We start from the raw sequence: 24811 nt of genomic DNA on the forward strand, positions 1-24811 counted from the left end.
ATCTCTGCCCTACCACAGCAAAGTCCAAATTTTTTTTTATCAGATAAATATTGGCTGAAGTATAATAAACTGTTCACAGGACACCTAACTTGTTCTATCTTTTCCGTTTGTAAAGAGACAGGGTGCAGTGGGTTGGGCTGGGCACCGTTAATGATTGGCTGACTCTGCATTTTTGATAAAGCTGTATCTGCGGTCATCTCCGTGCGCTGATATGGCTGGTACAACTGCGATAGGGGGTGTGTGAGGTGACGTGAGTGTGTGGAGAGGGGATTTCCCAATGAAATGTGACATCACTATTTGTAATGGCAGGGACGGGGTGTCCCAGCACATCCGGTTACTTCTAGCTTTGTCAACATTAGGGACAATTCCAGTAGGGGTGGGGGTGATAGTGTTGGTTCGGGTGCGTGCGTGAGGGAGAGTCAGGGGCACACGTGCATCTCAGGAACCTGCAATTTTGCATTATGTTTGCCTGCACCTAGCTAAGCCTCAGGTGCACATGACTGCCGATCTCAGAGGTGCTGAGATTAGAACGTTCACAGTGTCTCATAGGAACCTCGTCACCTCAAAGCACATAGAGAACTTCCAACGAGATAACAGCCTGTTACTCGATACGTGTCACTGCCCCGTATGTCTTTGTAGACGCTCCCTTTTCCGTTCTCGTTTTTGTGGTCAATGCTGGACAGAGCATACATCATCCCAGAAGTGGGCCCGAGATGAGCTTAACTCACCCATGAATATGACAGGATTAACTACCTGGAAAGCTGAGAAATTTTTTATTTGTCTTATAAGCAGAGGTGGAGATTTCAGGGTGGAGAGTACAAATCCAGACCAGGATTTTGTTTCAACCAACCAGTTGAGTCCTCTGTGACTTATGACTCTTTATGCTCAACTGGTTGGTTGAAACAAAATCCTGGTTTGGACGTTTACTTTCTGGACCTGAAATCTCCACCTCTGCTTATGAACCAGTGAGTACGAGTCTGAATCACAGCTTTGTGGTTTTCATAGTCAGAAACCTTACATTACGTAATCAAAACGAAAGCTCCGGCAAAGCCAGAGAGTGACAAGCATACCGTGACCTGGCCTGTTTGTTTCCCCGACTCTCTTACTCACTAGATCAAGGTCAGGTCAAAGGAAATTATTCACTGGCTGCAAGATCAACACAGACTGTCCTGTGACCACAGCATGCAACGCAGGTATGACAGCGTCAGCATGTGACGCGGGAGAACATCGGGAACGATCAGCCTGTAGAATGATGGGAAGCAGACCCAGGCACGTGCTCTAATTTGAACACACAGCTTGAAGTTCAAGTGCAGCTCTAAGGTTCAAGCGTGGAAGAGGTGGAAGCCTTAAGGTCAAGGACGAGCGTAGCCCCTTGTAGCAAATAATCAGCTGGTATAACCTTCATGTAGCTGGCCTGAGCGAGTACGGAGAGAGTACGGCCTCCCTCCACGCTGAGACGCCCTCCAGTCCTCGGGTCACTCTTCCCCAATGGGATAAATGCTTGGACTTCAGCCAAATCACCTCCAGTGATTAATGGGGGCTGAAGTGGCTTGAGGGGACTCACATAACACTGCAAAAGCCACTTTGTACCTAAACTACGGAGAGTTTCACTTATATGCTTACAGTAAGATAACCCACTGCAATCATAGTGAAGTCGCACTATCCAGTGTACAGCTAACATAATGAATGAATGTTGACAGACGAGATTGAATTAATATCGTTACACAACAGCATAGCAGCAGGTGAACCTCTATGCTTCAACGACCAACTTCCTGGCTGAAGTCCATGATCATACCTACTGACATCCAGTGACCCAAAGTACTTAATGACCTTCTTCTTCTTCTTATGCTATAGAGAGGGCAGTTTTTTTTGGCTGCCTGACCTTCTCCAGATGAGTATCCAGCTTCATAGACAGGTGAAACCATCATTCTGCGTAACACAGAGAATTAGGGCGTTATGGGATTTCGGCTGAGCGGTTCCCATGCTTGGGGGCGGGATGGGGGTGTGCTGTGGATAGACCGGGCTGTCATGGATGTTTGGGTCTCATCCGAGCCAGTTCCTCTGCAGCCCTTTTCAGGCACAGGCAGCTCGATTTATGACTAGTACAATATTAGTCATGCGTTGCTTAACGACAGGGGGACCTTCTGAGAAATGCATCGTTAGGCAATTTCGTCATTGTGAGAACATCGTAGAGTATACTTACGCAAACCTAGATAGTATAACCTATTACATACCTAGGCTACATGGTATACAGCCTAAATAACGATAAAAAGTAAAGTATAACCAATATATAAACCAATAACGTGTTTATTGTCATTATGAAGTATTATGTACTATACATAATTGTATGAACTATACTTTTACACGACTGACAGTGCCGTAGGTTTGTTTACACCAGCAACACCACAAACACGTGAGTAATGTGTCACGCTACAATGTTACTAGGCGATAGGAAATTTGTAGCTGGATTATAATCTTTTGGGACCACCGTTGCATATGCAGTTCGTCGCTGACAGTAACACGGCTAAGTGACGCATGACTGTATCTGCGTTTGGGGGAGGGTGACCTTGCTTTGAGAACAACCTCAGGTGTTTGGTTTCCTCTCTGACATGCACTACAACATTTTTTCCCGCTCAACTTAAGCAAAAAACGGGTTGTTGGTGGCCATAATTATTTGCAAGTTTTGTAAAATGCTTTGAGAGAGCTTTGTTGGGAAGGGCACTAAATAAAACAGAACGTAGTCGAAATTCAAACCATCTGCTTTTGAAGCATTTGGAACCAGCACTGCTGTTTACGGGAGACTGAACAGAGATGTAAGTGCTGTTTACAGGTTGTTGAACATTGTGCTGCAAAAACTACGGCCCTCAAACTTGTAACGGACTGGAAAGAGTTCAGGGCAGATTATGGCTGACTGATTCCTTCCCTTTCTCACTTGCAGCCATTAGCCCAGGACTTGGAATGTCTTTACTCTCAGTAGACAAAACCTCAGATCAGGATCAGGGCAGAGACAGCTTGGCCCTGGGGCAAAACACACTAACATGCAGTTAAGTTATCAACCCGAAACACAGTCTTGGGTGGAGCTGTTCTATCACACCTCCTCAGTCGTACATACTGATCCCAGAACACCAGTCCAGTGAAAAACTAACAGGGAATGTCAAAACACCACGACAAAGACAGAGGCTTCTCCTTGAAATGCCCATTCCTCCAGCAGGAGTGCTTGTGCAGTTTATATTTATTAATAAGAATAATTAATAAGAATAATACCGCTGGACTTTGGGGGGTTGAATTCAGAAAAGAAAACAATAAATAAAAAATGAATTTTACAATTAACTGCTTAGTAGAACAAATTATGTCAAATACAGTGCGATGAGGGATCGCTTTAGTCTACGGACACTCATCTGCAGTGTGCAGAAACTGCACATACCGCAGTGTGCAGAAACTGCACATACAACAGTGTGTGCAGTGAAATAGCAGAGCACGACATATGCCGGACCTCCTGCTTGAGGCACATCCATACCCAGTTCATAGCCCAATCCATACCCATCGCTGGCGGCTTGCTGCACCTCCGTAACACATACTGTGTGTGGCATGTGACTGCATCGGCATTCGGGGGGGGAGGGGAGGGCAAACCTGTTTTGATAACGACCTTTGTTTTCCTCCCTGACACGGTCTTTAGGATTTTTTCCAGCAAAAACAGCAAAAAGTTGTAGGTGCCATAATAATGATTTCTAAGTTTCGCATGCTTGCCGCATGTCTATACTACATACTGCGTGCAGCGCATGACTGCATTGGCTTTGCGGAAGTGATTTCAGGGAGAACTATTAGGAAATGAGTGAAGGACTTGGTGCCACCGAGCTGTATATTTTCACACTGTAAATATTTTGGTTGTTTTTTTTCTTTTTCCATTTCGAAGGTCCCCTTCAGTGGCCGCTGACCCCATTCTTCCACTGGGATACGTGCTCTTCCCATAATCATGAATCATTAACATCTGAAACAGAGCCTCTTACGGCAACCAGAAGCACAAAATTTCCAGGAACCAGGAACATCGGTCACATTCTCACCGCAGGAACTCGCATTGAAGTTCTTGGGATGATGGTGCATCGTTTTTTATGCTGGAGAAACTGAAAGATTGATCCGCTGATCAAATGTAATAATAAATTATAAACATATCATGGGCTATAAAAAATTAAATATTAAAAAATGCTGTGTCCCATCATCCATCCATCCGGGGTGGGGTCACAGGGACAGCAGTCTAAGCAGGGATGCCCAGACCTCCCTTTCTGGTATCACCTCCAATGTGTCCTGGAACACAGGCCAATCTCATTCACCCCCAGAGCCTTACCCATCAGCTGCCTCAGGAGTCCCACAAGCTAACCAAGCTCAGAAGGCCTCTTTCTTCAGCCTGATAGCTCCCTTTACCGCTGGTAACCACCACTGGGTTTAGGGATTGTCGCCACGTCAGACACCAACAACCTTACTGCCACAGCTCCGCACAGTCGCTTCTGCAATGGAGTTCCGGAAAATCGCTCATTTTGGCTCAAAGTCCCCTGACTCCCTCAGGATGCAGGAAAAGTTCTTCCAAACAGGAGCCTCTGAAAGACCTCCGAGACAGGGGCCTCCAAATTTGCATCTCCTATGCTTATTTAGCATAAAGATCGCGGTTCCTGTTGTGCGATGGGAAAGTAACACAAAAAAGTGACCAGGAACCAAAAAGTTCCTAGGCCCAGAAACTCAGAGAGAGGAACCAGATTCCTGACCTTCGGTGGGAAAGCAACTCAGATAAGCCCTTCTCGAGGATTAGGACCCAGGACGAACCAACTCAGATGCAACTATTATGAAGAATAATAACAATTCACAGATCACTCACAGTCTACAGTGTGACCTTTTTGGATTAGCTAGCGCCAGTTATCTGTAACCATAATAAATAGCAATAATATTTCTGCATTAAACATCTGTTTGTGAGTTTAGGTTCCACTCATATCAATAAATGTAGCCTATTCATTCATTTCATTGTGCATACCAAACCGAAAATGCGCCTTATGGTACATAGCGAACACGTGCACTGTTACAACCTTAATATTGAACCCATTGAAATGGCGTATTAAGATGAAATGCGGCTGCATACAATCAATAAAAATATTTAGTAACTTTTATTATTAATTAGTTAGCTTATCATTATCTTGACAAGTTTCCCTTTTCAGCAACATTCCCTGGAGGGTGGGCCGCACCGGTTACACCCACCCCATAGGCAGCTTTGACCTCAGGAGACGCCCTAAAGTAGTGAACCTTTCCCAAAAGTCCCTTCCAAGGTGTGTGTGAGAACAGGGGCCTAAACCACGAGTCACAAACAACCCCCACATTAAATTTAGACATGCGGGTAAGAGAGGAATGAATGAACAGCAGTTATATATTTATATATTTTGTAAAATGACACAGATCTGCAGCCAAACTGAATTTCTTGGCCCTACTGAAAACCCTAATTCAGAACAAGGCCTGGAAACCAAGAGAGATTTTCCAATGTTTGATCTTAATCTGAATGGGGTCCCCTGCACTATAAGATAGAGGAAGCAGTTTGCAGTGTACTTCCTGGAAGCCTGGGGTTCTGAATAGGATGAGGCACGATTTATTACACCAGACATCCAAATACGGATGAACGTCAAAATGCTTCATGTCATTTCATGACAAGCTAATTTGTACTCTTACGGGAAAACTTTTTTTTTTTAACTTAGTGGCACAGTGGACCATCAGCCTATATTGATCAATCAGCCTGTATTGATCAATCAGCCTGTATTGATAAAGATTCCTTTCAGTTCACATATTACAGAATTCAACAAATCAAGTCTTTCGATCTCATCGTAGTTAATGAGGACGAAAGCTTTGCTGAGACAGGACAAGGTCTGCTATAAAAGGAAAGGTTCCTAATTAATCAATGACAACATGAAGATGGAAAGGGTGTTTGAGGAACACATTGTGGTTGGAGCACATTTTGGGCGACACTCCCAGCGCTGCTTTGGGATCAGAGTAAACCGAAAAGAACTGGTATATGTGCAAACAAATGCATCGGAACCTGACGCAAATACTGCAGCAAACAATGCAATGTGTGGAAGTGTTCGAGTCTGGTAGAACTTTCAGTCAAATGTGGATTTTCCTAATCTTCCTTTAATCCCCCCCCCCCGCTCCCAGAGTCACCACCCCCTTCTCCTCCTCTACCTCCTTACCTTGTGCACACTCTTGGGGTCCTTCAGCCAGGCATAGTACATCTCCTCCATGTAGTTGGAGCTCCTCCGGTTGAGGAAGCGCTCAGCAGCTATGGGTGCCATATACTGCCGCTCCCCTCGCCTGGGATTTGCCGCCAGGCCCCACAGTAACGGGCAACGGGCAGCCTGGGGGCCCATCAGGGGGCGCAGGCGCGTGGCACAAGTCCTTATGTGGTGCATGGCAGTCTGTCAGCAAGCCAGTGCCGCACTTCCTGCCAATCCTGCCGCTTTCAAAGAGGTCCCTTCAAGAAATTTCAAAACCAGTCTCTCTCCAGTGTTCCGCTATCGATTCTTCCCACTTCTGCCGCTTTTTTTCCTTGATATCCACCAGCCTGTGACAGAGAAGATAACAGTTACCCACAGTGACAATGAGAAAAGAGTCATTCAGGAAGCACAGGATTGTAATAGCAGGGGTCCTGGGTCTTCAGACAAAGAACCTGCTTAAGAGTCTTTCAAAAAGTTGGTGCAATGACACCCCAGGCACAATCTGCCCTTACACATACTTTTCTTCTGGTTACTTGGTGAAGCATCCATTCCCAATCGATATTACAGAGCATGTGTTCCACAACTCAACTTATTATCCAGCTAGACCAACCAGCACCATTCTGCTTACTACATTTACATTTACATTTACAGGATTTGGCAGACGCCCTTAGCCAGAGCGACTTACATAAGTGCTTTGGCCACCAATGCCAAGACTCCTAAGGATGAATAGGAGAGTTTTGTGGTTGACCGTGTCAAATGCTACTGATAGGTCAAGAAGGATGAGGACAGATGACAGTTTGGCCGATCTGGCAGCATGTAGCTTCTCAGTAACTGCTAAGAGGGCAGTCAGATTACTGAGAGTGCGGCGCCTGGATGTTGGATGAGATATTCTAGGTCTCAAAGATAAGTGTACTGGTATACGTCTAAGGCACATGTCTGTAGTGATGGTGTGAGAGATTGCGAAGTAGAGGATAGGATAGAGTAGGAGAGAAAGGTTTAGAAGCAATAGTAACAACTAGACCGTTTACCTTTGTCCCTTCAATTTAAACTCAGTAAGCCCTGCCCCCTAATTAACACCTTCAGGGAGACCGAAACTACACACAACAACAGTTTCAACAGACAGTAAACAGAAAGCAAACAGAGTCCTACCTTACTAGCAGAGAAGTAATCCACAAACAGAGCTTGAAGCACACTGAGTATTGAGCTGGAGTCACCTTCAATTTAAACTCAGTAAGCCCTGCCCCCTAATTAACACCTTCAGGGAGACCGAAACTACACACAACAACAGTTTCAACAGACAGTAAACAGAAAGCAAACAGAGTCCTACCTTACTAGCAGAGAAGTAATCCACAAACAGAGCTTGAAGCACACTGAGTATTGAGCTGGAGTCACCTTCAATTTAAACTCAGTAAGCCCTGCCCCCTAATTAACACCTTCAGGGAGACCGAAACTACACACAACAACAGTTTCAACAGACAGTAAACAGAAAGCAAACAGAGTCCTACCTTACTAGCAGAGAAGTAATCCACAAACAGAGCTTGAAGCACACTGAGTATTGAGCTGGAGTCACCTTCAATTTAAACTCAGTAAGCCCTGCCCCCTAATTAACACCTTCAGGGAGACCGAAACTACACACAACAACAGTTTCAACAGACAGTAAACAGAAAGCAAACAGAGTCCTACCTTACTAGCAGAGAAGTAATCCACAAACAGAGCTTGAAGCACACTACACCTCTTACTACAACTCTGCACTTACACCTACGAAAGGTTGTAGTAAAAAGGAAATGTCACATCCATTCTTTAACATGGGATAAACATAAGAATGTCCACAAATAAGACAGGCTAAGTAGTTCCTACTAAGGAACCATTCTCCCTAAAGCGACGGATCTCAAACTCAGCTCTGGGGGACAAATTAACATAAATAGACATGTCTAGTTTGGCGCGAATGACTTACAATACTCGGCTCAAAAATAGTTGCACTTTTTTGCAACATATCTTAATTGATTTAGATGCTCTTGCAATATTCAACCACACCAAATTAACTGAGAACTTGTCATACGTGGAAAGCTATATTACACAACGAGCAAACAAACAAATTGATACTTAAAGTATTACATTTATGTTTCATTTCTGATTCCCGTACAGTGGACGTCTTGCAACAGGAACAGGAACACAAATATATAGGGGTAAACATTTCTTGCATTTCACCCTAATCCATCAAGCCGATGGCAATTGTCAGTATTAAGTAAAACATGTCGACATGGCGACAATTTAGCCTTTAGCCTAAAATATACGTGTCCGGGTTTAATTTCGGCATGTCACTCCGATCACTCATTTGTAGTTGTTCGAAGTTTGTCTGGGTGGTAAACCTCAGTGAAAGCTAACTATAAAACGGAATATTAAATATAAAAAACAAAAGGGCGAACACTGACTATAAGCTAAACACTGTACTGAATTCCGGGGTTTCACATGCAGTTTCCATTTCTACACAAACTAGTTTCCCCATCGAATTGCATGAATTTTCGCACTAGGTGACAGTCTGGACAGAAAACTATGAAACATGCTAGCTGATTAATAAGCAGAAAAAAATATTATGTTCATTCATTAAATAAATGAATACATAAAGAGAGCGTGAATATTCTAAATTCACCGGTTAAATCACCTTCTCCGGCACCGTCCCGTCACCATTGAAACTGAACACCGCTGCCCTTCAGCTGTCGGGTAAGTGCCATTAGAAATACACCAGTATATGTGTGTATTCGTATCGTATTAAACGCAAAGGAGCAGAGCTTTGGAGACGTTTGCCGTGTTTTCTTTCACCGGCAAGCCCATACACTAATCGGGGTCGGTGAGGCTTGTAAAAAATTATAGGAAATAGGGCAGTACTGCAACCTAAAGTAGGCAACTGTCACTGGGAATCCCGGGTCCGCTCAACACCCAGGACAACGCCCCCCATCTGATACCCACTGCACAAAACATAATATTACCGGGACGGCAACTAACCACCGGAAGGCATAAGCCGGTTACCACTTCGTTAAAAGGATGTACATCTGGAGCTCTACAATCTATAATTCCCGGGTAATCACTTACGCGTCATATGACGGCAAAGAACAGAAATACTTACCTTTTTGCTCCGAAAGTGATGAAATATAAAAGATTTAAATTTTTTATACTTTCCCTCTGTTTAGTAAATTCGGATGTACAGCAGCTTCCTGGCAGTAAGCGCGTTGTCCTCGGCAACTGGACTGGTTACGGACTGTGTGGCGCTGCGTCATAGCCCTCTGACGTCACAAAGCAGGAGTGCAGCAACTCCATTCAGGGAGATTTAACGGCATAACGCGTAATGGAGCTGTAGGGGAAATCCTAAAACTACACACAGTATAACAGCAATCATATATGTTCCAGTGTAATTACTATGGGGTTAGAACGTTCCTTGTAATTCCCCTACTGCTTGTCCTATCCGCCATGCACCTGGCCCTTCCTCTTAGATCGGGCCATAATTTCATTGTGTTTATGTGAAAATAAAAGTTGAAACGTGAATTGCAGTGTTTTATTACGTTATTAGTTTAAGTAACACAAAAGTTAAACTTATCTGTTGTAATATTCACATTTAAAAAGCAGTTCTTGTTTCTAACATGTCAACCATGAAGGCAGTGTAAAACCGCAGCAGAACTGGCTACAGAAAGACGACACCATGCAAAAGAGCCTCTTTGTCAACATTGGGGAACTGAATAAATACGCTGGAGAACTTTACACACAATTGTGGTGTTACGTAAAATAAGATTATAATTCATAGTACAGTGTGTATGCATATATATGCGTGTGTGTGTGTGTGCATATATATATATATATATATATATATATATATATATACATACATACATACATATATATACATACACACACACACACACTGACACTATGAAATGAAGCATGGCATAAAATTGTGTCTCTTATCTAAATGCCTGTTCCTTGCAGCTGCATTCCAATATCTTTCACTTAACCTCGCTAATGTGTGACGCAACTCTGCCGATACAGTTTTATTTGACATGTGCTTTTGCAAAATAAGATCCAACCTTCATCTTCTGCATTTGTCACGGGTTTTATTGAAAGGAACTGGGAAGACAGCGGCACGTGAGGTAGACGAAAGATATATGCACACGACAGGCTGCCATTGCCTGTGTTAACAGGAGAGCTTGAGTTTTTTTCCTACTTCGTTATTTCAAATACCATCGCCTCTGTAGTGCTTCGGCGACGGACCATTTAATTGTGTTACGTGAAGTGTTTTCATAGGAGATATTCCTTAAAAAATGTCACGGTTCATATTCTGGCAATATAAAAAACCGCATGTAAACCGCGAGACAAAAACAGAAACTCACTATATGTTAAGGGCAAACTAACAAATAAAATACAATGTTTTATCTTCCGTTCTTATTAACCAGCAACAACAACAAAAATTATTTATCATTCCAAATAAGAAAACTAACTCCTAATGTGAATTGAGCATGTAGGGAATAGGCCTATGGGGATAAATTAATACAATCTGACACCATTGGCATTTTTTTGGCGACCCATCGGGACAACCACTATCTGAAATACTTAAGTTGCCGTTTAGTACACAACACTTAAAAATAAATAGCATTGAAAACATTTGCTACTGGGAAGTTATGTGAAGTAAACCGCAGCTTTTGTGCAAGAATAAAAGAACATCTGATGAAACCCAGTGAAAAGGGATTACGTGACCCAAAGCTGAGAATACCGCGTGACATTACATGGGGGTCTACTATGTACTTCCGTATCAGAGGTTAATTAAAATGTTTTAGGGCGTACATGTCGTGACAGTGGTTTCCAATGCGGTTTTAGTTCACTGTTATGCTCAGGTACTTAGTGATTGAAACAGCGACAAAGAACAGTTAAGAGACATAACACAACCGCTGAGTTTTTATCCCGTTGAGGAATTCACTCCAGTGTGGTCAGCATACCTACCGCCCGTATGTTTGCAGTCTGCAGCCATATGTCTGTATATTTCGTCTGCCTTGCTCAAGCTCAAAACATGTACACACATACTTACCATAACGTTTAAAAATACGAAGCTACAGTACTGGACAAAATGTCTTAGGTAACCAAAGAAAATAGTACTTTAAACTATTTTTCTGGGCAGTAAGGGTAAAAATTGACTTTAGAATAAATGAAAAAGAAGAAAGAATGTAATGTTCTGCAAACAAATCAATATTTTGTTTACATTGTAGTACATTCCTCCTAACTTTTTGTCCAACTTGCCATAACTCTTGTTTTGACTTGGCCTGTAATTTTTCCTCTCCCACGCTGCATGGGTAATGTGGAGGTCAGGCTCTCAGCTGGTCATTCTAACACTCCGGTGGCTTAAGACTTTTGCACAGTATCGTACGGTGAAACTTCATTAATTTCTGATATGGAGCCCAACTAAAAGTTTGTGTTAGTTTAACGCCCAAGCCGGATTTGCATACGTGACGAACCACCAATCACAGCTGCCTGCAGGGTGCAGGTCCCACCCCTGCTGTGTCACATCCCGTGTTTAGGAGGTTCACTGCGTGTTTTGTTAGCTCGCTTCTCCTTCCTTTCATCCATCAACAGCGATGTTTGTTGTCGAATGAGCCCTACGGGGAACATGCAGCTCTGCTCTCTGTATGTTATGTCACTCAAGGCGGCCCACGCCCAGGTGAAAGGTGAAAACACAGCACAACTCCAGGGAAAACAAAACCAGGAAGAAGGCAGCTTACTGTAGGTTCAAAGAACATACCTGTATACACACGCAACTCAGGTATTAGCAGGGGGTGGGGGGCAGGGGGTTGTGTGGTGGTGTCTTAGTATTGAAGTTGTCAATTTATTGATAACGTCTTAACACATTTCCTTAGGTTAGAGAACACAGAGCGCACACTGGAGAACAACGCAGTCATAATCAGTGGAATCAGAGATATACAGCAGGATTCACATAATCTTATATATAGAGAAACCCCAGCTGAGAAAAGAAAAAAAAACAATAAAGAAGAATTTAAAGGCTCCTGTGAAGAGAAACTATATATCATAAGAGTTCAATGAAAGGAAAAAGTATCAGGGAATAGATTTAAAGACACACTACAAATAGTCGTCAGCGTACTGTTGTCAGAGCAGCAGGGGATCAGCGTCACTGGAAGTAGAGATGGCACACATGAGCATGCGATGGGGCACACCGCAGGTGGCATGAGACTAAGGGCACAGCCTCGCCCTGTGGCCCCATGGAGGGTGGAGCTGAACCGCGTCACTCCCTCGTACTATAACGTGAACCTCATGCGCACGGATTCCGCATTTTCTCTCTGTTTGCTTCATCTAGTTGGTTAAAATTCACTATTATTGCTCGTTGGCCTTCCTGGTATGATAAGCTCTCCGTGACGTAAATCCTGCGTGGGCAGCTGTTACTGCTTTCCACCGTTCGTCATCTCCACCATGGTGTGGGACAAGGCCTCTTAGGCAAGGAGGCAGCACCTTGTCCAGAGGAAGACTCTGTATTCACAATAATCTCAGTGTACTTCAGATGCAAAATGATCTGAGTTTCAAACAACAAAAAAAAAAAATTGAGCATTAAAGCTACTGTAAAAGTTACAACGGCTTTATATTTATATGTAATTTAATTCTATGTGTGTTATCATGAGACCTTAAAATCTCCAAATGAAACTATGTAGGTTGCAGGGGAAACAAAATTGCAAACAATTGTTTTGTGCTCTTCTTGATAATTGTGCCATCTAGTGGAGACCTTGGGGAAGTACGTCAACACCACATGCACCAGCACTGGCCAAGGCTAAGATAAGCACTAGGAAAGATCTCCCCCGATCTATTTGGCTGCTTTGCAATGTTCTGTTTTCACACACCAGCATGATCTGCTCTGACGACAGTGGGCGCTGCACAAAAGCATGCTGTACAATCGTCATTACACGTCCGTCTTCATTATGATAACCATTGTCATCATCATGGTAATTGTAACCTCGAGACAAAAATAGTTTTATGCACTTACAAAGCTCAGAAAATAGATAAATAGATTCATAGTTTACCAGCATTCAGTAAAAAATCAACTAAAGGAATTCCAAAACACCAAAACTTGTCCCAGTTGAAAGTCATGCAAATAAATGCCATTTATGATATCACTAGATAACTGTAGTTTTACAATATATAATCTTTTAAAAGTTAATATTTAAAATGATTATTTGCAATGCTAAACACACATAAGAACATAAGAACCATACTTCGGCAACATGCTGCCTCTTCTCTCCTTTTGAAGGGGGGGGGGGATTCGTGAGATTTGTCCGTCTTTTGTTTCCCCAAACCAAAACACATGGGGGGTCCACAAAACTCCTAACATGATTTCACATTTTATGTAATAATGGAATAAAATATGTTTTTTAAAAATAACCCAGAAGACAAACAGACTGACCCTCCTCTTGGGTTTATTTTGTGAGCTTATGAATGTGAACGCAGGACCTCACTGCTCACTGTCTTTCTGTTGGGGGGGGGGGGGTCCTCATCTCCACCCTCATCACTCACACAAGCTTGAGTTTACAAAGTCACAGGGGCTGTGACTCACGCACCCACAGCGCAGTCAAAAAACGGAAAGAAGCGTACAAACATACACAGACATGTAAGTCGAAAGGAAAATAAATAAATATATAAACCTGAGGACTGTGCAGTGCATCGTGGGATGAAGTTGAGTCTTGGTGCTCTTGTGCCATGCTCCCTCTATGGCGCCCCCTAGAGTCACAGCTTACTCACTGCACTACCCACAACAGCGTAACGTACACCAGCGCATTGGCAAAGAGCCGGCTCAATCCAAACACGCGCCATAACACTTTCGGCTTCATGTTCGCCGCTGGTACGCAGCAGCTGGAGTGGTTGAGGGTTTGGGCGAGAGCATAAATACCCTCTATGCCGTTCAGCGTCCACCTTGCCCAGATGCACCGCGTTAGCATGTGCTAACCGCCACGTCAAAAACACCTGCGGGCGACGGCAGCTCCGAATCACGCTACCAAGCTGTAGTTCGCTAAGTCATCATCAAACAACGATAAAATGTTAACGGTAACATTAAAATGCACCCAAACAGTCTCCATTTCAAAATATGTCATAAAAAAACTAGGAAAATCATGTCTTCGATTTTCCAATAAGTAAATACAAAATAAATCCACAAGCTGCATATACAAAATAAATAAAGACAATGACGATAATCGTAAAACCTGCATTGCAAAGGAACGGCCTGACAGGAAATTCCACCTCAACATGATGCCGATGCTCCTCCTGCCACCGGGTTCCTCCACACACTCCAGTCCGCAGCGACTCTACGCAGCATCACTGGCTTCATTAATAAAAAGGCCAGCATCCTGCCACACTATTCCCCCCCATTTCATGGGAACACACTTGTCTTTATTCGCCATCAATCGCTGAGATGCCACCAACCCCCCCCCCCACCCCACTAAACACTAAACGTGACAGAAATGAGTCACACCTGTGGGTAGCTTATGAACTCCAGGGGTCTCTGCTATGGGTCGTATCACTCTGGCTGACTCGCTCTCAGCCGCACTGCTACTAGAAAGACCCTCGGGGGGGGGAGGGGGGGGGCACTGTATGCGGGACACACAGCAGAATGCAAACCCAATGAAACACAATGAGACTGCTGGGAATAAAAAAAAGCCAAGGTGGGGGCTGAGCAGTGGCATGGCTGGAGCACTGAACCATGGAGGAAAGTTCTAGAGGATCTGGAGGCCAGCCGTCACGCTGCTGTTGCAGAGGGGGCACATGGTGGCATTCATCACGGCACACGATGAGCAAAGGACACAAGCAAATGAGGGAACCAGAGGCAAACCTCCAGGTCTCTCGCCTTACACTGCATAATGGGGTTCGGAAAGGGGGCGTGGCTGGAGGCAGTGCCGACCTGAGCCAGCCAATCGCAGCCCGGCACGCAGGGCGGATACCTCCAGTGCTGACGAAAGTGACGATTATGCTTCTACAGGCCTCTCTCAGCTCCCCTTCCCTCTCAGGCAACCCCCATCCTCCAAACGACAACAAAAAAAACCTAACGAATGAAGAAATAAAACCCGCTCTCACTTCCAATGCCAGGCTGCGCAGGATCATCGTAAGCTGAGAAAAGCGTGTCCAAAACTGCCAACGTTTCTCTTACCAAGCACGATAAAAAAACAGCCACTGTGAATACTAGAAAAGTCATGCGTTCTTAAAAAGAGAAAAAAGAAAAATGATTTAAATAAATTGTCTTAAACTCCTAGAAACCACTGGCATCAAGAATATGAATTGTACCAATTAAATATACAGTCGCTATAATAGCCATAATAATAGTAATAATGATGTTGACGATGATGAGAATAACAATAAATGTTTTGTTTAAAACTTTACATACTATAATTTGAGTATCTGTGTGCTACGACACAAATCCCTGGTGTAAGATGATCAAAGAGTTAGGACAACAAAAAAACACAGCGTGAGGATTATAATACTGGAGCATTAATTAAAAGTCTCTTCCCTCATCCAGAGGCTTAGCTGCAGCTACTGCCACGGGACATCTTGGCGTGTGGAGCTCTCATGGCAGGTGGGTGGGGGGGCAGCGGGGGTCAAAGCTGAGGTGCGGTCAAGGTCAGGGCTGGGGTGGTGGCGCCTGGGTGGGGAGGGTTGGGGGGAGGGGTGAATGCGTGAACTGGACGCTGATAGGCAGGTGCAGTAGCGAGGGCAGCCCAGCAGGTGGCGGTACTTGTAAAAAGAGACTTGCATGCGGGTGAGCACGGATGCCCAGAGTGGGAGGGCTATGTGCCGGCAGCTCAGAGCTCTCCAACTCGGGACTTGTTCTCCATTCCCTCCTTCCATCCCTCTCTCCCTCTCACCAGGCAGGCGTTACTGTCTCCCCTGAAAGATAGGCGTGCGCACGTCAGTACCGCCGCTCTTCTGGAACGTTCTCATTTTCTTTTCACATCAATTAATGATTCCTAACCTCCTATAACAAAACAACTTCTTGTTAAAAAGACTTCATTTCCTGCAGATCTTCCCCACAGAGTATCAGTTAGTCTCTGAGGAGATACATCTCAATTTACGCAGCTGAAAATGTTTCCTGACGTGATTCTGACACCCTGGTACAACTGTGGTCCCCAGTCCCTCCGTTTCTCTGACCTCATTCTAATCTATCTCACGCTCATATATGGATGCCTTGGGGAGGGGGCACCCACCTTCACTGGAGCGGCGCAGCCGGGGCCCCCGAGCAGTGGAAATGCACGTTCTGCCACCGCGAGTCGCGGCGGTGCCACACGCGCGTCTCCTCCGACTGGCTGCTGCGCGGACGTCCCTGGCTGTCCACGAACTGCGTCAGGCGGATGTAGGCGATGCAGGCGGCGTCTTCGCCGATCAAGTGCACGTGCGGGTTCAGGATGGTGGTGTGGATGGGCTTGCTGTTCTTGGAGAGCACTGGGGGGGGGGGGGGGGGCAGAGATCCATCAGCGTGACCTAGTTTGGCTCATTCACATTAAGCTCAACTGGTGGCCCTCCCCAGCCTTAACCTTTTGTAGTCACACATTTTTAGACTGAAAAAATGTCCCCACAATGTCAAAGCAGCAGGTTTGTAATGCATCTCTTTGATCCTCTTACAGTTTTCAAAGTAGAATCTGTGGAAATCCATCCCCTCCACCAGGTTACCCAGAGCCTCGGGTTCGAAGGACGTCAAGCCGGGGTCACAGATCTTCCTGTTGGGAAACCACACACCTCGTCACTCGACAAGAGACAGTAACGTGGAGCGGGAGGACGGGCGTCCCCGTGAGGAGCACCGAGACTGTCACTTCACACGGGGACCTGAATCCACACCATGTTATGGATACAAGTGCTAGGATTCAGCTGCATCACTGCAGACAGTGTGGGCCGATTCGCACCAACATGTCTGTATGACAGGATGCTGCGCCTCGGTGTTCGTGACACGTCTCTGGCGAGCTTCCTGCTCCTCCATGAGCTGATGTTCATCCATAAAAAGGAATGACTTCTCCTCCAATGGCCCTGTCCAGGATAAGTGGCTGGATGCCAGATGGAGGGAAGGATGGATGGATGGATGGATGGTTCCTCCAGGTGCCACAGAGTTGTGTCACCGCTGTAGCATGTGTGCTGGGTTTACGGGTCCATGACAGTTTGTTCAAAGTAGCGGCCAGATTACAAGAATGATACCAAATGAAGGACCGGAGATTTTTTTTCCCGAGAAGCTTAAAATTTAAGTATGTTGTTACATTTGGGGTAACTAATAATAGTCTGTTAATGGTGATAAGGTGGGACAAATAAAAACTAACTGATCTATTATACAAGTCAATGGTTCAACCTGCTAGAGATGAGCATCATGCGAAGGTTAACTGGGTACAAGGTGCGAGTCACTGATCCCACACAAAAGCTCTCCACCTGCCCCTCCTTCCCCAGAGCCCCCTTCCCCCCCCCCCCCCCCCCCCCCCCCCCCGGCTCCGTGACTCACGCGTAGGCCTCAAAGTCCCCGTTGTTCACGGCCTCAATCAGCTGCTCTGTGATCTTGATGATCTCCTGCTTGCGCGCTGCGGGGAAACCAAGCAGAGGATCGTTCAGGGAATTTGTTGGGGGGGGGGAGGGGGGGGGCAATCAAACAGCAAAGGACAAACACATTCAATTCCAACATGCGCCCAATCAACACCTAGAATCTGGAGGACAGACTACAGAACCAAACCTCATTGGTAGTTGGAACAGAAACACGGGAAAAACTGCTAGTAAATAGTCATTAAAACAAGAAAACGTTTGTCCAGCCAAGTGAAGCCGAATGTGTCCGTCCGCTTACTGCCATTCCTCTGTAATGCTGCCAAACCAACATCCCTTAGTAATATTACGTTTGCATTTTTTTCATTTAGCAGAAGCTTGTCTCCATGGTGATGTACAAGTGAGGCAACTTGTGCATGAGGTGCTGTGTGGCTCAGTGGGTTAAGATTCTGTGCCTGTGATTGAAAGCTTGCTGGTTCAAAATCCCATGTCCAGCAGAGTGTTTTCACCTTTGAACCCGGAGCAAGACCCTTAACCGTGTGCTGCTTCGGATAACAGCATCTGCTGTGTAAATAAATGTAGCACATGGTGGGTACTTTCTGAACCTTTGAACCCTAAAACGCATCTTCCAGCACAGCACTGGAAGGATACATGCTGAACTCACATGCCACCTGCAAATGCAGGACAGCTTTGGCGCCTTGTTGCCCAATATCTATCTAGGTGCTATTACTGCCAAAGAACATATCACACACACAGCTTTCAAAACGCAGGGCAGTAAAGCCAGCGATGTGTAAGAGAGCATGAGTAAAGTCCTCTCACTCCTCTCCTATTCACTGACACCCGTATCTGAAATTCAGCGGGAAGAGATTTAGTTGTGCAGTCGACAATAAGACACTGTCTCCTCTATGAGGGAACAAAAACGCTCAGCATTTACATAATTGCTCTTTCTAAATAATTATGTTGTTATGAATTCCCTTCATAAATATAAATTTTTTTCCCCCAGCCAAGCTTTTCAATGTCATAATTACTCTCTCTGGCCTACAATGGCTGACAAGCCTCGGGCCTGAAAAAACCTCGGAGGCGTTCCGGCGGGGGCTGGTGGAGCAAACAGTCACGCTGCTAGTAAACAAGCTGTGAGCGGGACTTGTGTCGGACCCATGGTGTTCGATTTTGTTTTCTGGAAAAAAAATGCACGTTTTTACTGGACGTAATCTCACTGTTACGGGGTCCTGCCATATCGGAATAACATAGATGACTGGAACAAATAAACGAATCACCCCAGAGTAGACTGGGCAGAAAACGGTTCCCTTTGAGCACCGTCACGATTCAAAAGAGATGCCTCTCTGATATCCTGTCATTCTGCAGCCACGTGTTCCTGCGTTGAACATCCTGTGTTTAATAGACCCTAAAGTCCGGTTTGTACTTCACTTTTCTGCATGCCATTACAGTCCGTACATAGGGTGCGTCATTGGGAGTGGCCCGATTAGAGATTGGGTATAGCAGAAGTGTTGGGCATTCCTGCGCATTGACTGCACGTGTGCAAGGAATGGATAGTGCATTACTAGGGGTCTCCAACAGGTGGCAGCACTGACTTCCATGGAACTTGGAAAACCTTGATGCTGAGTAGCAAGACTGTTAAAGCATGAGCCATAGAAGATGCTGAAAACCTGGGGGGTTTCGGGTGTCGGGCTCACTTCAGGCCTAGTCTGTTCTGCCTCTCGCTCTCAGCCCAGCACACACTCCAGTTTCTTCCCCTTACACTCATCATCTCAGTATGTTACACATCGTATGCTAATTCAGGCTCCTGTCTCTCTGTGACACCCTTCCTCAAATGCCTCCCTTTCCGCCGGCCTCCTTCCCCCACCCTACACGCACCGTGTGATGGCTGCTGACCTCACTGTGCTATTTCTGTCCCTGAGCTTTAGATCAATTTCCCTCCCCCTAAACAGCAGGGAGAACTTGCTCGCTGCAGAGAGCCCTGAGGTGGCCCCATCGTCAGCTCTGTTAGCACTCCAGCATGCCAGCCTGCTTCAGGCCCAAGGGCCGAGGCTGCACCATCCCTCCATCGACGGACAGGGGTAGCTCAGGCCCAGTCGTCATCTCTTCCCTGAGTGCTGCCTTCTCAGGGCACCTGTGGCATTGTACTGAAGCAGCTGGCTCATTAACATCTGCATCTTGGCCAGAACATACACTTCAGGTTCTATGCAGGGCTGGGCTTTCTGATGCTAATCAGTAATGATGGACAAAATAACACTTCATGAACCACTTGCTGTACTTTTTGAGCCCACTAGATGGTGCTCTCTGATAAAAAAAAAGGGCATAAAGGATGCCCCAAAGCAAACCAAAAGCACCATCTAGTGGGCTCAGAAAAATTCAGCAAATAGTTTATGAAGCATAATCTTATCCATCACTACTGATCAGACACAGTGGCAGCCAGCACACACAGAGAGCACAGAGGAGACCGACTGACAGGCCAAGCTGAAGAGCAACATAGACTGGAGACCAGGAATCACCGCAAAATGCATCTTTATGCTGTGCATGCTCATCTGAATGCGAGCTGCTATGTCTCTCTGAGGCGTCGCGATAAAATCACGAACTACCGCAAAAAATGACCCGGGGAGGATAAGGGAGTCGCCGCATTTACTCCACAGACTCTTCCGCACACGACGGCCCCACACGGTACTCACTCTGCGAGGACAGGGAGGGGGAAGAGGACGGCGGCGGAGGGGGGGAGGAACGAGGCGGAGGCGGGGCTGCCTCCGGGCCGGGCTGGGGGGCGGAGCCCCGTCGGACGCTGCTCACAATGTCAGTCAGGCGAGATGCTGGGGCGAGGTTGGGGGTTGGGGACACGAAACAGAGGACGCCGTAGAGAAAGGGTGATGACAGAGAGATGAGAAAGGAGTCGCAATGAAAGAGAATTTCAATACAAACAGAGAAACGGAAGAACATATACAATTGAAACAGGTAGCAGGACAGCACAGCCGCTATGTCAGCAAACAGGAATATAGAGTGTGTCCACATTCACATGAGCGGGGCGGGAGGGGGCGGGGTGTAAAATACTCTAGGGGGGGGGGTGTAAAATACTCTAGGGGGGGGGGGGTGTGAAATACTCTAGGGGGGGGGGGGGTGTGAAATACTCTAGGGGGGGGTGTGTGAAATACTCTAGGGGGGGGGGGTGTGAAATACTCTAGGGGGGGGGGGGTGTAAAATACTCTAGGGGGGGGTGTAAAATACTCTAGGGGGGGGGTGATGTGGGCGGGGACTCTGTAATTCTACAGGTCTCTTTGCCAAACGGGTGATGACCCCCAAGCCAGCCATACTTACCCTGCATGGGAGCAACAGGGGTGTGGGGAGGGGAGGGCGCACGTGGGGCAGCAGGGGGGGTTCCGAACCCCCCCTCACCATCAGACACAGGGCCTGAGCCCCTGCGCACGCACCCTAGGATGTCTGTCAACTTCGAAGCTTTGGTGTGGGGGGTGGAGTCATAGGGGCGGAGAAAAGCACAGAGAAATTAGGACAGTGAAACTGAGGCATGAAAAAAGAAAATGGGGGCATGTCTGCCGCATGCAAGTTCCTGGAACTTTGAGAAGCTTCACGCTCGCTTTAGACCCAGGGTCAAAGGTTAAAGTTCGAGCTCCTTCAGGTCCCGGCAGGAATCTGGAAACCGCAGCTTTTCAAGTAATAAAAAATGCTCTGTTTTTCTGCTACTTCTGTTTCTTAAGTTTTGTTAACTGGAATCACCTTTTAGTCATGATTAAACATGAAGGAGTGGGTCATCGGCAGCTGTGAAACCAAAAGCCTGAGCATCGGGAACAACAGAGAATAAAATAATAGCGGGGGGGGGGGGTAGAGAAAATCCATATTTTTATGAGTCAATCTGGTGAGTCGGCAGAGCTCTGTGGTTCCCGATGGCTTGTGCCTGCACTTCCTGCTCATCGCCACAGGGTGGCAGCAAGGTTCCCACACAAGTGCGCACACAGCAAGAGAAGACTGGAATTTCTGGCACCTCAGATCTGTAGTGGGGGCTGGGATATTCTAAAACTAAATTACCCAGTGCTTACTGCTGAATCATCTGGGCAAGTGCAATTTCAATGCACTTCAAGGAACTTTACCTTTTATGGGTGTGAGGTGCCACGCAGCTCGGTCAGGAGTAAGGGGACACGTCCTGACCTGCGTGGCTGCCCCGTAAAAACAGGCGCGTGCCTATCGAGGTGGGGGTCCCTTTGGTGCCCGTATGTGCTGGCATGCGCCCAAAGCTGACTGGGCAGACTGTCTGTGCGCGTGGGTGTTTGTACCCGACAGCACACGCCCACAAACAGCGCAATGGTCGTAGGGGCTGGGTGCCCCTCGTGATGGGGAGAGGGTTAGGGTGGTAAGTGTTGGGGGGGGGGGGGTCAGGCAGCTCCAGATGTGTCCACTTACAGAAGATGGCGGGATTAGGGCTTTGCGGGAGCCCTGCCTCTGGCTGAGACGTGCTGCTTGATTGGCTCTTAACTGAGCTGTTATCTAGACTCTTCCCTGTCCAGATCAGGAATAGGGGAAATTTGGGGGGGGGGGAGGGAGATAATGAAACATAAACAAAGGAAGACAGAGCACATGTGACACATGGTGGGGGGGGCAGATTAGGACGGGGGGGAGCCCTCTATGCCCACTGACTGGACAGTGATCCCAGCATTAGGGTGGCTGGGAAAGTGGCTTTGATCGACAGGCCGCCGGAACACGTGACAGAGAGCCTGACAGCCCGCATGGCCGGACAGGCGAGACGCAGGAAGGACCATGTAGTCACGAGCTGAAATGAGACACTGCTGTTCTGCCGATGTCACACGTTTGCTATCCGTCCATCACACTCGATCTCACGACGCCAAACTTGCTCCCACGCCAGATCCCACACACGCACACATTTGTGGTTCTGCGTCGTCTCCTTTGCCGTCCCGTCTCCCACAGACCGTTATAAATGCGTCCCCCTCTCTCGTGTCGCCCTGCCAGTCTCCTCGCGGGTGCTATAAATACCCGTAAGGTGCCCTTACAGTGTCCTCTCTGCATTGCCAGTCGCTCCTGTCTTTAACCTTCCCACTGCATGGGCCGGCCCTGTACATCGTGACCCAGAAAGCGCAACTCCACAAATTGGATCGGCACAGAACTCTTCGGTGGGGGGCATGTGGAGCGTGCGGGGGAGGGTCTTGATGTGGACGTCCTGCCAGCACGTCTAAGTGGGCAGGAGGGTTTGGGTAAACAAACACCAGCTACTGGGCCGCCTTCAGAGGGCAGCTGCGCTTCCTGTGACGGGCGTGACTGACCCGCCAGCCGAGGCGGGCGACCCAGGCCACCAAACGGCCCGTCGGACTCACCTTTCACGTCCTCGTCCTCAATGGTGGTGTTGCTGCTGTCAGAAGACTCCTGGAAGAGAATGGAGGGATACAGAGAGGAAAAGAAAGAAAGAAAGACAGAAAAAAAGACAGAGAGAGACAGTGGTGTTACTGAGGGTCAGTGCTGTGAGAGGCGCAGTGAAACGCAGGCGCACTGCTCCAGTGACGCCTGACCCGCTTGCCTGCACCAGTGCGCACAAACACTGCACAAGACGGCACAGAACCAGAAGAAGCTGCTATCACCCACATTAGCCGGCGTTAAAATGCTCTGGATCACTGGATCATCACTCCCAGCCTCTCTCTCTCCCTCCCTGCAGGCACCCACTCTCTCGCAAGCTGCCTGTCACAGAGGCTGGACAATAAGCTGCTTTGGGGGTGGGGGGGGGGGGGGGGTAAAAGGGCAGCTGGAAGGTCCCAGTTACTCTAAACAGAACGGACACAAGCAGGGATTGCGGTCAGCTGCAATTCACTGGAATCCTCCCTGACTGTACTTCAAGATTTGAACACCAGGTGGAACCGTGGAGTCAGCTGCGATCCAGAAATCAATCTTCTGACTTGAGATCAACCTGGTTTCATCCGACAGATACATATCAGATCAGCAGACACATACCAGATCTGACAAATACATATCTGTCAGATTAATACATATATAATGCACCCATATTATACAGTGGATTTGTGCCACATCATTCTGCTTATTTATATACATTAATCTTCTTTTTTTCCTTGAAAATGGCTGCCTTTTCATGCCTTCATCTCTTCCTCTTCGTTTGGCAGAGTAGCTGCAGTGACCTTGCGGTCTCTGTTGCGTATCCTAGTTTAAAGCAAACCCTGGCTTTCCTGGAGAGTTTAAAGGCACTTTTTAGGGCACTATTGGGCACAAACACCCCACGAATAAAGACGAGGGCTCCAGGGACCAGGGCACATGGTGGGGCGGGGGGGGCACGGGGTGGGGCGGGGGGCACGGGGTGGCGAATCTACTGACAGGGAGACAGTGAGAGAAACGGCGAGCGGGACCAGCAGTGGTACAGGGGAGCAAGCGACCTGCGTTATCAGACACACTCTTTTGACCATTTCCCTCTCATCAGCTGGAAAGGCAAAATGGCTGGGCTTCACTTCCTGCCCACAGATACACAAAGGCACACAACAGCCCATGGGAGGGGCTCCGGTTCTAGCTGTGAGGTTTTGCACTGTTTCGAGGGTGTGAAATGCTGCACTTGTCTGTTAGAGGCTGAGAGGCCCATTATTCTCAAAGGCTGCAGTTTTCCCAGTTGGCCACTTGGTGTCACTGTGGTATACTGAGAAATAATGCACTCAATTCATACTTGTCCCCAACAGCTCACGAATGGGGAAAAACAGCTATAAACAATTTACATTTTCAGCTATTTATATCAGCTCTTCAGTATATATTGTTCCATCAGTTTCAATCCTCTTAAGGCTGTCTATAAACTTAAGGTGCAGATATTAAACAACTCTACAGTCAATCCATTAACAGTAAGACACTTTTAACAATCACTTTGAGGGATAACCAAAAGTATGAGTGCATCTTAAAAAGATTATAAAGATACCCAAGGCTGTTTATATCTATCAGAAAAAGCCATACATCCAATCAGTTTGACGTTAATAATTTGGTTCCCCACGGTGTCTATATAATCGGCTAAATAAATG

At 46.7% G+C, this 24811-nt stretch overlaps 2 protein-coding genes across 57 annotated transcripts in view; both read right to left on the reverse strand.

The window, feature by feature from the left end:
- Positions 1-10038, reverse strand: part of LOC125745988 (2-oxoglutarate dehydrogenase complex component E1-like) — a 25188-nt gene extending 15150 nt beyond the window's left edge. Inside the window, exons 1-3 of one of the 7 annotated variants that reach the window (XM_049019405.1) lie at positions 9367-10038; positions 7926-8000; positions 6219-6589 (exon numbers count right to left, since the gene is read on the reverse strand). In XM_049019405.1, coding sequence (XP_048875362.1) covers positions 6219-6437 — 219 coding nt within the window. In that variant the 5' untranslated portion in view covers positions 6438-6589; positions 7926-8000; positions 9367-10038. Of the gene's footprint in view, positions 1-6218; positions 6590-7391; positions 9307-9366 lie in introns of those variants that run through there. The other 6 variants (XM_049019400.1, XM_049019404.1, XM_049019403.1 and 3 more) reach the window with 6 other exon arrangements.
- Positions 10039-12085: 2047 nt separating this feature from the next.
- LOC125745991 (calcium/calmodulin-dependent protein kinase type II subunit beta) overlaps positions 12086-24811 on the reverse strand; it is a 60540-nt gene continuing 47814 nt past the window's right edge. For 22 of the 50 annotated variants that reach the window (XM_049019436.1, XM_049019457.1, XM_049019441.1 and 19 more), the window contains 5 exons: positions 23126-23174; positions 17746-17821; positions 16887-16981; positions 16472-16706; positions 12086-16154 (listed from right to left, as the gene is read on the reverse strand). In XM_049019436.1, the coding sequence (XP_048875393.1) occupies positions 16474-16706; positions 16887-16981; positions 17746-17821; positions 23126-23174 (453 nt within the window). In that variant the 3' untranslated portion in view covers positions 12086-16154; positions 16472-16473. Of the gene's footprint in view, positions 16155-16471; positions 16707-16886; positions 16982-17745; positions 17822-20464; positions 20600-21101; positions 21240-22199; positions 22296-23125; positions 23175-24811 lie in introns of all 50 variants that reach the window. The other 28 variants (XM_049019409.1, XM_049019410.1, XM_049019413.1 and 25 more) reach the window with 2 other exon arrangements.

This window comes from Brienomyrus brachyistius, chromosome 7, assembly GCF_023856365.1.
Source record: "Brienomyrus brachyistius isolate T26 chromosome 7, BBRACH_0.4, whole genome shotgun sequence".
NCBI lineage: Eukaryota > Metazoa > Chordata > Actinopteri > Osteoglossiformes > Mormyridae > Brienomyrus > Brienomyrus brachyistius.